This window comes from Schistocerca gregaria, chromosome 5 (genome assembly GCF_023897955.1).
Source record: "Schistocerca gregaria isolate iqSchGreg1 chromosome 5, iqSchGreg1.2, whole genome shotgun sequence".
In the NCBI taxonomy this organism is placed as follows: Eukaryota; Metazoa; Arthropoda; class Insecta; order Orthoptera; family Acrididae; genus Schistocerca; species Schistocerca gregaria.
The window spans coordinates 671283588-671298682 of NC_064924.1; the positions used below are offsets into that span (position 1 = coordinate 671283588).

At 37.0% G+C, this 15095-nt stretch overlaps 1 protein-coding gene across 14 annotated transcripts in view; it reads left to right on the top strand.

Annotated features, from left to right (window-relative positions):
- LOC126272091 (voltage-dependent L-type calcium channel subunit beta-1) overlaps positions 1-15095 on the top strand; it is a 2208268-nt gene that overhangs the window by 2125603 nt on the left and 67570 nt on the right. For all 14 annotated transcript variants that reach the window (XM_049974664.1, XM_049974661.1, XM_049974653.1 and 11 more), the window contains one exon: positions 11968-12135. In XM_049974664.1, the coding sequence (XP_049830621.1) occupies positions 11968-12135 (168 nt within the window). The remainder of the gene's footprint in view (positions 1-11967; positions 12136-15095) is intronic.

Below are 15095 nucleotides of genomic sequence, written 5' to 3' on the forward strand. Positions count from 1 at the left end.
AGGTTTTTCAATGAGTAAGTTCAAACTCTGGTTTCTACTGGTATTACATCCCAGAGACCTTTAAAATTATCATATTCTTTTCCCAGCATAAATAAAATTCAACTGTCAAATATTCTTTCAGACAAACGAATTTTCTTCACGTTTAGTTACTTCATCATTTAGATCTACAAATAACTTCTGCAGCTTATCTATATGTAATATATTTTGTGTTTCATCACATTTGACCGTGTTTCATCACATTTGACCCAAAAGGTTTTAGATAATATAAAGCGTTGTGGCTGCTGCTTGGTATTGTGCATGTACTTTGTCCCGTATTTCTTTAGCAGTTTTGCACAGCAATGGAAGTCCAACAGTTGCTTTGCTTGGCACACTTGCTGTCCAAGTTGTCGCTTTACTGTCATTCTACGTGTACTGCCTTCTACTCATTTGTTGTCGTGAGGTAACACACAGTTTCCCAAGTAGTGATATTATGTCTTTGAGTTCTTAATCATGAATGGAGCACCACAGAGATGCGCATCATCAGATGCTTCAAGTTTATGAATATTTACTTTATACTTTCTATTTGCAGCCATGTTCTTCCCTTACAGCTCCTTCTATAAAAAAATCTTCTGCCAACACACACTGTATTGAATCAATCTTTTTTTTTAAAAAAAACACCTTTGTTTAATTCAGTTAGACTTGCTCTGAACCAGTAATCTTGTCTGACTATGGAATACGATACCTAAGAGGCGTGTTCTTTTTTTTTTTTTTTAAGTAAGTACTGTTTTGAAATTTACAAAAGACTTGCTCAAATAACTCAATAATTTTATTTTTACATGAAAGCCTGTACTTAATCTACGCGCTGACGCCGTTACAGTCTGATTCTTCCTTGTTTACGTTGTATACTGAGTGTTTAAGATGCCTCCGATAATCGTGAGTCCCGCCGCCTGTGAAGTACGGGCTATTATAAGATTTCTTAGAGCTAAAGGCCTAAAAGTGATCGATTTCATCGTGAGATCTGTGCAGTTTACGGAGAAAACATTATGAGTGATGGAATGATAAGAAAGTGTGCGAGCATTTAAAGATGGCCGCACAAATGTGCATGACGAACAACAGAGTGGGCGTCCTTCGGTCGTTAATGAAAGTTTTGTGCAGGAAGTGGACAACAGGAGCTTTACGATTTCCTCCTTGCGGGATGACATTTCCTAATGTTTCTCGTAGTGTTTTGTGTGGCATTGTGACCGTGAACTTGAATTACCGTTGGATACCGAAAATGATGACGGATATGCACAAAACCAAACGTTTAGACAGTGCATAGACTTTTCTTGAGCGGTAACACAACGACTGTGATGATTTCTTAAGCCAAATTGTTACGGGCGATGAAACATGCGTGGCCTACGTGACACCAGAATCAAAGCAACAGTCCGTGGAAGTTGAACAAGGGCATCGTTTTGCTGCAAGACAATGCCCGTCCGCATGTAGCGAATTAGACCAAAGATCTCATCACATCTTTTCGATGGGAAACTCTAGATCATCCTCCGTACAGCCCCGATCCTGCACTTGAAGAAACAGCTGGTCGGTCAGCGTCTTTAAGACGATGACGAAGTCAAAACAATGATGATGCAGCGGTTAATAAGTCAGGCGGCAGACTGCTATGAGAAGGGTATTCAAAAACTGGTACAACGTTGTGACAAGTGCCTCAATATTGACGGAAATTATGTAGAAAAGTAAAATAAGTTAGAGGCTGTCATGTAAAAATAAAATTATTGAGATATCTTAGCACGTCTTTTTTTAATTTAAAAACCGTACTTACATAAAAAAAACACCCCTCGTACATTACTGAATGCTCGCTATGCTGGCTAGCCTCGTGGTCTTGGCGTCTTGCCGCTGTTCGCGCCGATTCCCCCGTCGGACGTTTAAGTCCTCCCTTGCGTGTGTTTGTGTGTGTGTGTGTGTGTGTGTTTTGTCCTTAGTGCAAGTTAATGTATGCTAGATTAAGTAGTGTGTCAGCCTAGGGACCGATGACCTCAGCAGTCTGGTCCCACATAAACTTAACACAAATTTCCAAAATTTACTCAATGCTCCAAATAAACCATAACTGCAGCCAAAGACAAAGCTACACAGACATGATAACAAAGCGTCAACAGTAATAAAACTGTTTTCCAACACAGAAGAAACCAGTTCTGCAATTCTTGTTCCCTCTAACAAGGGGAAGGCCTTAGACAAGGCCAACCGATTCGGCTCAGATTTGGCAGGTCGCTTATGTACAACCTAAAACAAAGGACTCTAAGTTATTTTGTGTCAACATCCCTGAAATTGTGAGAAAATCGCCCCTAAGGTTATGACGAGCAATCGACTCAAAATTGGCGGGATCGATAGATGATTGTAAATAGAGCATTTTTCATCATCAGGTATGGGGTCCACAAATGCAAAATTTTCCAGAAATCGAGGAAAGAAACTTATAACTGCCGGTTCTGTACCCAGACGGTAAACGCCTTTCACCGACAGCGCCGATAGTGCAATAGCCAAGGTAATTGGCTAGGAATCGGAAAACCCGGGTTCGTTTGTATTTTTCCATATCTCAGTTGATAGGTATAGGAGGGTTAATAAGGTAAGCAAATCAATAAGGAATGATAATAATACTTACCTTATTAACCCTCCTATCCCTATTAATTGGAATATGGAACTATACAAACGAAACGAACAACATCCGTAGGTTACTTCGAGATTCTAACCCGGGTTCTCCAAGTCCTAGCCAGTTACCTTCGCCGTAGCGCTATCGGTGCTGTCGGCGAAAAGTGTTTACCATGTGGGTACGGAAGCGGCAGTTGTAAAAGTTTCTTACCTCGATTTCTGGAGAAGTATGCATTTTCGGACCCTATATCTGATGATGAAAAGTGTTCTATTTACAATTATCTATCGATCCCGCCAATTTTGAGTCGATTGCTCGTCATAACCTTAGGGGCGATTTTCTCACAATTTCAGGGATGTTGACACAAAATAACTTAGAGTCCTTTGTTTTAGGTTGTACATAAGCGACCTGCCAAATCTGAGCCGAATCGGTTGGCCGTGTCTGAGGCCTTCCCCTTGTAATCCACAAACTTCAAATATCTTCAGCACAGTTCTTTTTTTGGAGAAAAAGTTCTTGTATCTACGAAAATATTCGGGTATTAGACAGTACAGTTAAAAGTAAGGAAGTGCAAATCATTAGACTCCATACAAAATTGTTACATTACATTAATATTTGTTACATAGATCACGAATACGACATTTAGTAAAGATGTGAAATGTGTCACCTTAGCATAAGTTTTCTTTACACAACATAATTTTTTTCCTACTTCATACCAAAATTTCATCTAATGAGTAGAAGAAGTTGTCATCCAGAAAATCTTTTAATTTGGGTTGGGCCGGCCGATGTGGCCGAGCGGTTCTAGGCGCTTCAGTCTGGAACCGCGCGACCGCTACGGTCGCAGGTTCGCACCTGCCTCAGACATGGATGTGTGTGATGTCCTTAGGTTAGTTAGGTTTAAGTAGTTCTAAGTTCTAGGGGACTAATGATCTCAGATGTTAAGTCCCATAGTGCTTAGAGCCAATTTGGGTTGGCTATCTGTCAAACTTTTAATGCTATTTGGTAGATGACCGAAGAATTTTGTGGCAGCATAATTCACTCCTTTCTGAGCCAAACAGATTTTACCCAGAATAGTAAGAATCATCTTTTATTCTAGTGTTGTAGCTAAGCACTTTGATGTTATTTTTGAATTAGGATAGGCTATTAATAACAAATTTCATAAGCGAATTTATGTATTGCAAAGGTACTGGAAATATCCCAAGTTCCTTAAATAAATGACTGCAATGTGATCTTGGGAGGGCTCCAGCTATTATTATGGTTATACACTTTTCTTAGTGACGAATTACTCGAAGATATGATGCCATATGGAAGCAGTGAACGAAAATAGGCATATTAGGCTAATTTACTGACATACTTATCACCAAAATTTGTGGTAACCGTAATAGCGTAAGTAGCTGAGCTTAAAACGTTTCAGTAAATCATCAATGTGTTTATTCCAATTCAATTTCTCATCAATGCACACACTACAAATTTTGAATATTCCACCTTAGCGTCAGACTTCTGCTCAAAGTCAATATTTATCAGCCAGATTATGTCATTTACTGTACAGAGCTATATATACCATGTTTTCTCAAATTTTAGTTATAGTCCATTAGTAAAGAACCACTTAATACTTTTCTCAATGGCATTATTTAAAATTTTATCAGCTAATTCTTGTCTGTTGGTTATGATTACTATACATGTATAATCAGCAAAAATAACTAGCTTTGCATCTTTATGAATATACCATGGCAGACCATTAATATACACTGAGAGAGGCGGCCCAGTGGTTAGCACACTGACTCGCATTTGGGAGGGTGACGGTTCAATCCCACATCCGGCCATCCTGATTTAGGTTTTTTGTAATTTCCCTGAATCACTCCAGGCAAATGCCGGGATGGTTCCTTTGAATTTTGATTTTTGCAGACTATCTGTACTGTTCATTTCAGCCTTCTGCATTCTTTCAGTTAAATATGAAGTGAAGGATTTGTGAATTGTCTCACTCATACCACAGTATTTAAGCTTATCTAGAAGAATTTCATGATTCATACTGTCAAAAGCGTCTGAGAGATCACAAAAAATCCCAATGGGTGATCTTCAGTTATTCAGAGCATTTAATATTTAATCAGTGAAAGCATATATAGCATTTTTCTGCAGAAAAGCCTTTCTGAAAACCAAATTAACATTTCTTTAGCACTTCATTTTTACAAGTATATGAGGCTACTTTTGAATACATTACTTTTTTTCAAGAGTTTCGGATAAAGCTGTGCGAGTGGGTGGTAGTTGTTAGCATCAGACCTATCCCCCATTTTATGTGATCGTTTAACAATAGCATACTGCAGTCTAACTGAAAAAAATCCCCTATTTCAGTGAGCTACTACATATATGGCTCAAAATCATATTTATCTGTTGGGAACAAGCTTTTAGTACTCTTTTGGAAATGCCATCAATTCCACGTGAGCTTTTACTAACCAGTGAATTTATTATTTTCCCAATTTCACTAGGAGTCATGGCTTGAATTTCAATTTTGTCTAATTGTGTGGGTATTGTCTCTCCCATATAAAACCTTGCATTTTCTAATGAACAGCTGGATCCTATTTTCTCCACAACACTTAAAAATGAATATTAAAAATATTTTCCACTTCTGACTTTTTGTTCACAAACTTTTCATTGACTTTCATAGAAATACAGTCTTCCTGTGCTCTCTATTGCCTCTTTTCCCTTTTGATAATATTTCAAATTGTTTTAATTTTACTTCAAGAGGTGCTAATCTCACGCATAATGCACATACGTCACGACATTTTAATAACTTTCCTTAATAAAGTGCTGTCAATTTTATAATGATTGACTGTTCCTGGATCATTAAGCCTCCTAGCTATAATGTACATTCCCCTTTTCTGTTTACAGGGTACTTTTATCCCTTTACTAAGCCATGGCTGTTTAGATTATTTCTTACAATTATATTACACTATTTTCTTAGGCAAACTGTTTTCAAATATACTCACAAAGGTGTCACAATATAAGTTAAATTTTAAATTAGCATCAGGTTCTCTGTACACCTCATCCCAGTCTAACCATTGCAAGCTTTCCCTAAAATTAGCAATTGTTAAAACATTTGATTTGATTTGATTTCTTTATTAATCCTTGTAACAATTTACATTGTGTGGATTTCGTCAGCAAAATCATATACAATACAATATACCTACAAATTATGCACATAAAATTAATATTTACACAAATTTTTAAAGTATGTTACATTAGTTTTATATCCTTATGTAATTTTCTTATAGTACTGTAAAATTTTGGATTTCATATTTTAATTATTTCCTCATGTATTACAATGCAGGCTACTTTAATTTCACTACATGTTTTAATTCAGATAGTCCGTTACTGCATAATAACTTTTATTTAATAAAAATTTTTTTAGTTTTGTTTTGAACTGTCCAATTGTGTCAATATCTTTTATATTTTGGGGTAATTTATTATACAATTTAACAGCATTGTACAACAAGCTCTGCTGTGTTTTAACTTTATTTTTTCTCTCTAGATGCAGATTGTATTGGTTTCTGGTCCCATAGCTGTGTACTAAAGAATTTTTAACATAGCAGTCAATATTTTTCTTTACATACATAATACTTTGAAAAATGTATTCACAGGGGACAGTTAGGATTTCCAGCTTTTGGAAATGTTCAAGGCAGTGAGCCCTACTACCATTCTTGGTTATTATACGAATTGCTCTTTTCTGTAATTTGAAAACTATTTGAATATTTTTACTGTTGACTCCCCAAAATATTATTCCATAGGTAATAACAGAGTGGATATAAGAAAAATATACAGATCTGACACATGTAGTATCACACACTGCAGTCAGAATTCTGAGAGCATAGCATGCTGTAGCGATTCTGTTACTAAGTATTTTAATATGTTCCTCCCACTTTAACTGATTATCAACATGCATACCAAGAAATTTTGTGTAGTCTACACATTCTATAGTTTCATCGTTTAACTTAAAGTTGTTATAGTGTGGTTTTTTGCAGACATAGAAGTTAACAGCATTTGTTTTTTTTTTTAAATTTAGTGTTAGTTTATTATTGGATGCCCACTCACATACACTATTTAGTGTTTGTTCGGCTTTTTCTTTCAGTGTATCTGGTGATTTGTCATTGATTAGTACATTTGAGTCATCTGCAAACAATATTGTTTGTCCATGTTTGATGCTCTGTGGGAAGTCATTTATGTAAATGAGGAATAGTATTGGGCCAAGGACACTACCCTGTGGGATACCTATATTTACATAATTTGGGTCTGAAGTATACTTTACAATATAGTCTGAGCGACTTGAAATATGTGAGATTTCAGTTATCTGTCTTCTATTTTTTAGATATGACTGGAACCACTTTTTCACAAGTCCCCTTATTCCCAGTTCATCTAACTTATTTAACAGTATGTTGTGGTCTACTGTATCAAACGCTTTAGTTAGATCAAGAAATATACCTGTTGTGTAGTTCCCTTTATCTAACGCTTCTAGAATGTGATTTGTGAGGTGTGCTGTTGCTGATTCTGTGCTTTTCCCTGATCGAAATCCAAACTGGTCAACAGACAGTAAGTTGTATTTATTTAAATAATTCATTAGCCTATCTTTTATAATAGCTTCTAATATTTTTGCAAAGCATGAGAGTAGAGAAATTGGCCTATAATTTTCAAATTTTCCTGCATCACCTTTTTTGAAGAGAGGTAGTAATTTAGCATATTTTAAATAGTCTGGAAAGTAGCCCTGCTTGAAAGATTGATTTATAATATCAACTAAAGGTGGAAGTAGGCTCTTGATACAGTCCTTAATTATAAAAATGGGGACTTCATCCAGACCAGCTGAGTTTTTGTTTTTCAGTTTGCTGACTGCTTTGTAGACTTCTTCCTGTGTTGTAGGGAATAACACCATCGAGTGTGATACACCATTATTTGGCTTTTTGACCTGAGGGGCTGTTAAAAAATTTTCCTGTAATTTTTTTCCTATGCTACTAAAATAATCATTTATATAGTTTGCCAAATATATTGGGTCTTTTATTACAGTCCCTTCCTCTTTGATTTTCAGGTTTGACAGATTCACTTTCCTGGTACCAGTTTCCTGCTTTACAATTTTCCATACTGCCTTATTTTTGTTTTCAGCAGAGAGCACAAGTTTGGAGTTATGAGCTCTCTTTGCTGCAAGCAATATTTTCCTATATGTTTTCCTGTATCTTTTTATAAAAGAGTGAGAAAGCAGGATTAGTTTGTCTGTGTTTAATGGAGCTCAGGTACTTTAGTGTTTCAGACGATTTTTTGATGCCTTTTGTGACCCACTTGTTTTTTCCTGCTGTTGATAATGGACATAACACTTTGGGAAATGTTGCTTCAAAATTTAATTTAAACAATATCATGCAATTTTTGAATTTTTCATTTGCATCTACCTCTGAGTATACTGAGTCCCATGTTAGTCCTGCTATCTGTTTGGCAAACTCATATCTATTTTGTTTAGAAAAAAATCGTCTGTAAATATGCCTTTTCTTTGTTTCTTCTGGAGCCACTTTTATAGTAATGATTTAACCTGAGTGATCAGATAATCCTAGCTCTGCTACCACCACCTCACAGTTTTCTTTGCCTAAATCTGTTAATACCTGATCGTGTAATTTAATACACTATTTTGTAGGATAGTTTTTTATTACTGTGTGGAGCCATGTCATAAACTGTAACTAGCTGTGCATCATGGTCTGAAAGAGCATTCTTAACAGGAAAAAAAATTATTTTGATCTATAAAAATATTTTCAGTGTGCTGCTTTTCCATACTACCCTAGTAGTAAAATCAATAACTGATGTCAAATTGAAAGAACAGTGTAATACTTCAAGGTCATGTTTTCCATCAGACTCTTTCGGAAAATCTACATTGGAGTCCCCACAAACAATAATTTGCTTCCCTCTATCTGACAGATAGCAAGGCTGAGAATCAAAGTTTTTTGAGAAACAGCTAAGAATATCCTAGTGGGGACCTCTACACAGTAACAATTATAAAAGTACCATTATTTAGTTCAAGCTCACATGCAAAGGACAATGCCTACCATAACGAGAACAGAGAGCAGGAATATATGCTTCTCATTCATGAAGTAATTGTTTATATTTTCTTGCTTTCAACAGAGTAAGATACAATTACACATACGTTTGAATTTATTTGTTCATGAATAAGTTGCAAGTTGTGTCACTGAATCAGTGAGAAACGGCTCTTTTTACATTTAATTTGCGAACATACATGTCTCTTGACAATTTAGTAAAACCCAGAATAGAAATATATAATAAGTATTTTTTTAATTAAGTAGAAATATAATTGAAGACAAACATTAAGCTTACCGTGTCGGCTTCCTCGCCAGAAGGGGCGCTAGTGTCGTTCTAATAGTCAGAAGATAAAAACTTTCACAACAGTTGGTATAAAGACCGTGGAGGTATAAAAATGAAGCGATATGGCACTACAGACTCACACTGTACGTTGTTTTGAAGCCAAAGAGGACGGGGTCTGTCGCCATTTTAAGTGGCCCAAAGCGTTTAGCAGACCGCTATTTGTGATTGGTTCTTGTTCTTTATTTCTGTCGTGTGCATGCAACAACACTAAAAATTACAGTGCCTGCATGAATAACGTAGTCCCAGGAAGGTAATTTCGAACATTTTTCTGTTCCTGAATGCGTATTTGCTCTAGTAATACAACACATTTGGTCTTGTCACTGTAATTTGTTTTTGTTGATAGATTAGATGAGATTAACTTTCATTCGATTTGATCCGTAGTGAGGAGGGCCTTCAGGATGTAGAAAATGTCAGAAAAGCAACAATACATGACAAATATTTACAACTAATAAGCTAATGTACCATTCCACAGGTCCCAAGTGGAATGATCGTCATTTTAGTGAACACTAAATGAAAGAATCATTTTACAAATACTAATGCACTGAATTAAAAAAAAAAAGTTTTTTCATTTATTTATAAGGTAATAAACGTGTAATACAACTACTATAACACTTATTTGCATTGAACACATTACTGCACTGAAATTGTGGAGAAGTTATATTGTACTTATATATCTCGAGTAACCAAGAAGAGGAGGCACATGTCAAAAAGCGAACAATTATTGAAGTATCGGAGAAGCAGAGAGGCAGACCTCCATGCAGGACAAAGTTCTTGTTTTATTAGATTGTCAGTACACTAATCTCACTGCAGTTCACACGTATTATCACTTTGAAATTTTACCTATGATGCGTCATTCATTGTGTGGCCGATAATAGTAATTTACAGGGTTAAAAAAAGCGATATAATTTTTTAAACATCTTCCATCATCGTGGAATGCTTTAAATGTAACTAAGGGAATGGTCTCAAACGCTTAAGACCTCGTAAAATGGATATTTTGCTGTAACATGTAGCTAAGTGCTTTTATTGATGATAGCCTAACCCACAGTCTAACACGCTTAACCTGTGTAAGATGCAGACCTGCCTTTCCAATGTAGCTTGTTTGCTTCTTTTCCCAGAATGTTTCTCGTCAGTAACTGTCAGTTTTTCAGGAATAACCAAACATAGCACAACATTACTTGAACGGCTCCATTTTAAGAATGAAATGTGATTTCCTTAAAATTTAGATTACGATCGAATCGATTAGTACCCACGAAAACAATGCAAGCTGGCATTTTTTAATTAAAAAACCACGTCGCCTTGCAAATTAAAGCACCCAACAAGGTCGAAATTGAGCACGTCAGCTTGACGTTATGAGGAAGTATCACCGTGGTGAACCATGGAAATATGTGTGCGGCGAACCCTATGTTTTGGGCTACTTCAGATGGTGGACGTTGGCTTCAGGTTCGTGATGTAATGACAATTCAGTTCCTTTTGTTAATTCTATGGTAAAAATAGTCGCGAATGTTTTTCAGTCTGTGGTACTCAGAAGTGTAGTTTACCTCGTCAAACAATCTATCTTCAGCTATTGTAATTGCCGTCGTTGGCATCTGCACAATTAATTGATAGTACGTCTGCTCCACATCAGCCCATTTCAGTCTATTTTTTAACTCAGTCCACTCATATACTTCGAATTCATTGTACTGATGCATATACGTACTTCTGTAGGACCCGGGACATCCTGCGTATATGGCCCGTAAGCAGCGAAGGTCTAGATTTCATTATAACTTAGTTCTTCGAGAGCTGCAAAATCATCAATGATATCTGTACAGATACCAGCTTCATACACTTATACGTATTTAATTTCAAATGCGGGACTGCGCGGGAGAATCCGGGAAGGTCTCGCAGAATCCGGGACGGTTGGCTGCCTTACTCAGTGGCCTGGGACTTATTACACCTACAGTAATGGTGTATGGGTGCTGGTTTGTATCCACGCACCTGATCAATTTTGGTGACTTCCAAATGATCTGCTACACTTTGCGTGATTGCATAAATACCTTACATTTTATCATTTCATGTACTGACAAAAATCGTATCTTCATTGTTCAACAGTCGTTCCACAGGCTTCGATTGCGCAAGTAGTATGTTTTGATGGGAAAGTGAAACGTGTTTTGATTGCCACTGCTCCTTGTTCAGGATGCCAGTCTTTTTTTTTTTTTTACCTGCAGGGTGGAAGGAAAAATAAATCGAGTGAGAGAGATCCAGGATGGAGTCTGTATGAAGATATAGGCCTACCCATCGTCAGCTATCGAATAGAGATGATGTAGACGTGGAGTCAACAAACTACCAACTCTAAATTGCTGGCTTCATCCTTCAGTGCAATTACGATGTAGCACGTGATGTCATACATATGCGAAAAGAAAGAGAATGGAACACTGAGGATGCCATATTTATTTTCTGGCTCTGTGAGTTTTTGAAAGTTAGGTTTTTCGACAAACTGATCTGTATGATAGTACGTGGTCTATGTTAGCTTGGAATGTGGCAGTTGGTTGTGATTTGGCATTGTCAATGAATGTTAATACGAAATCTTAGATGTGTTAACGACTTACCTGTAATGTAAATGGAGCTTTAGGTTAGATTGATAGGTGACAGATTGATTGTGAGTTTATGAAGCAGCCTTGAATGCTTCAGTTGATCTTTGATCTGCATGCATGTTACTTTTATTGTGAAAGACTGCTCTGCTGCTATTCTGCCCATCAGTGGCTGCTATATACAGTGAACTACTCCATAATTTTGCATCATGTCTGTACTAATTTATATTTCTTATACGAACAATAAAAAGCTAAAAAGCATTAGTCATTTCCATCATTTGTGTTTGACAAATTTCTACGTATCTGTGTGTGTAATCAGACTATATATGTTTTTGTTGTTGTTCAAGATATCTTCACTATGTGTGTGTTTTTTATATTTATTTGCAGGTGCTTCAGCGGTTGATAAAGTCTAGGGGAAAATCGCAAGCTCGACATCTCAATGTGCAAATGGTTGCTGCAGAGAAACTAGCACAGTGTCCACAAGAGATGTTTGATGTCATTTTAGATGAAAATCAACTAGATGATGCATGTGAACACATCGCCGAATATCTCGAGGTGAATTATACTTTCCATGTAGAAATTAAATAGGTGTCTAAGTAGCCTGCATGTCCTACAATAATTCAGGAAAAATACTGACAGATGGTAAATATCCGCTGGTGCATATTTCTTTTTAATGAATGTGAGCTATAGAAAGTTGAAATACGGAGAGTGCAATGATGGAAATATGTTTGTGTGAAAGCTATGAATGAGCATCACAGTGTTGACCATAACAATGAGAACATCTTGTAAGATGTTTATGTGGATAAGTTAGTCAAAAAGCTCAGTTATGCATGCCTTGTGCTCTGAAATGTCTCGCAACATTTTGATCAGCAGACAGGTTTGCTAGCATACATCCTCTCCGTTCTGTCCTGTAGCATAATCTTATGAAGAGTTGAAGTTAAGAAAAAAAGTGTATGCATTCTTTGTAAGTGTGCAATAAGAATAGTGTGTAGAGTAGACACCCAAATATCTTGCAAGCTTCTTCATGAACATAGAGACTCTTACACTTGCTTGGAAATAAATATATTACTCGATGGCATTTGTAGCTAATAATAAGAGTGCACTTAGAATGAACACAGTCATTTGCAAAACATAATACTAGATGTAGAAGTAAGTTTCATACAGGCAATGCATCCCACTCTAAGGCTCAGAATATAGTTTTATATTATGCTGCAAAAGTTTACCACAGATTACCAATGGGAAAAAAAGAATCAATGAATATCTTATTAGACACTCCTAAAACTTAACAGAAATCTTGAATTTAATGTTATAAATTCTGCATGATACTAATATTTGTACTATAATGCTTGTTACTTTTGCATGTATGTAGACAGATTTTAGTGGACTGTACAAAGTTGCACAAGTGCTTTGTTTAAAGTATCAGGATAAACGTCAGCTGAATTGTATTGGAGGAGGTGCAGTGACTTTTTTGCTAACATTCATCTCTAAAGTAATCTAGAAGTAATTACTGAATCTATCAGTTTGAGTAAATTAGCACTAGTTATAATATGTTGTTAATATGCTTTATGAAAGTAGCCACAGTGGTTGCCTCTGGCTGTTAATGTGTAACTTGTCTCAGTTCACATTCCTGAAGGCTCTCCTTTATGGTGGGAATTGTGGAACATGATGTTTATAAAGAATGGATGTGTGAATGAATATTCAGGTAAAGAGCAAAAGATACTTGCATAGTTTGTTGTCATCATAACAAGCTGTTTTTCAGCGAGTTGCTTTTCCGTGCCAGTCCCTTTATTTACACCCGCTATGCATTTCCATAAAAGCTTCTATGGATTCTTTTGGCTAACATTATTATATTTGTCAATTAAAATAAGACGTATCAAGTATCGGATGACTCACATGCAGTACACACTAAGCACATTGAGAAAAAGTATAAAAATTAGAGAGGAAAAGAGGGAGAATGTTGGGGGTTACAGAATCAGTTAATGAGTGTTTTGTTCTGAATGAAGCTAGAAAAATAGCAAACACTCAGAAGTGTGGCTATGCTGTAACCATCAGTCAAAATTACGATAGTTACTGGCTGACATGAAAAATGTTGGTCATACAGTGCAGTCATCTTACGAGTCCCCATCTTTCAGTAATGTAATTGGATAGATAAAAAAAATTAAAAAATCTAATCGCAAAGTGGCGGCAGGAGAACGCACATGTAGGAAAAGGTTTTAGGTATGCAAGCTTTCAGAGCCAGTTGCTCCTTCTTCTGGCGGAAGCACTGAAGGGGAAAGAAGAGGGATGGAAATGAGTGTTTGGCGTCATGGCCGGGAGGCCCCTTACAGGGCAGGTCCACCCGCTTCGGTGCAGGTCTTATTACATTCGACGCCTCATTGGGTGACCTGCGCGCCAGATGGGGATGAAATGATGTTGAAGACAACACAACACCCAGTCCCTGAGTGAAGAAAATCCCCAACCCAGCCAGGAATTGAACCCGGGCCTGTAGGACGGCAATCCGCCATGCTGACCACTCGGCTATCAGGGTGGACAGGAAGAGGGATGAAGGAAAAGGACTGGAGAGGTTTGAGGAAAGGGGTAGAGTTTGGAAAAGCCACCCAGAACCCCCCGGGTCAGGGAAGACTTACCGGATGGGATGAGAAGGGAAGAAGGAAGATGTTTTCCATTGTTATACTAGCCCATCTTTCTGTAATTTATACTATATGAATATTGTCATTGAAAGGCATCTATTGGTGTGACTTGGGTGAAATAATTTTTATATTGTTGATGTGACTGGAGCTGGAGTGGGGGGCTGTTTGTTGCCTTCACACTTAAGTTGTGCCGGCCACTGTTGAGCATTGGCTTTTGAACAAGGTTGCATCATCATGTCTTGCTGTCTATTAAAATGTGCATAACTGTTGAAGAGCATGTATTCATGGCTAAAACTTATTTCATGATGAAATCTCATGGCGTGTGTCAGCAAAAGTTTACAGAGAAATTGAAAAATGTTGTTCAGAAGTTAGCTAAAAATTTTTGGAAATGGATTCGGTGTTAGACAAGAAATGTACCAGACAGAGCTCAGTATGCAGTTCATTCAGGATATAAAAGCAGTGGTGACAACTTCTCCCCATAAATCTTTGCAGAGATTAAGCCAGGAAAAGAACATTTCACTTGGTTCAGTCTACATTGCAGTGAGAGGAATACTGAAATGTTACCTGTACTGCATGCAGGTTTTCCATGAGCTCAATAATGCTGATGTCAGTTGTTCAAAACCCTATTAGTGGCAACATTGGTATTTTAGATCAAGTGTTTTTTCACAGGTGAAGCTTGTTTTCATTTTGGTAATTGTGTTAATAGCGAGAACTACTGGACCTGCTGTACTGGCAACCCACACACTTTCACTGTCTCCCATACACACACAAAAAAATGGCAAGTGGTTTATGGCTTCAATCTGAATCTACACCTACCTCTATACTCTGCAAACTGCTGTGAGGTGCATGGCAAGGGCTATGTCCCACTGTACAATTTGTACAGGT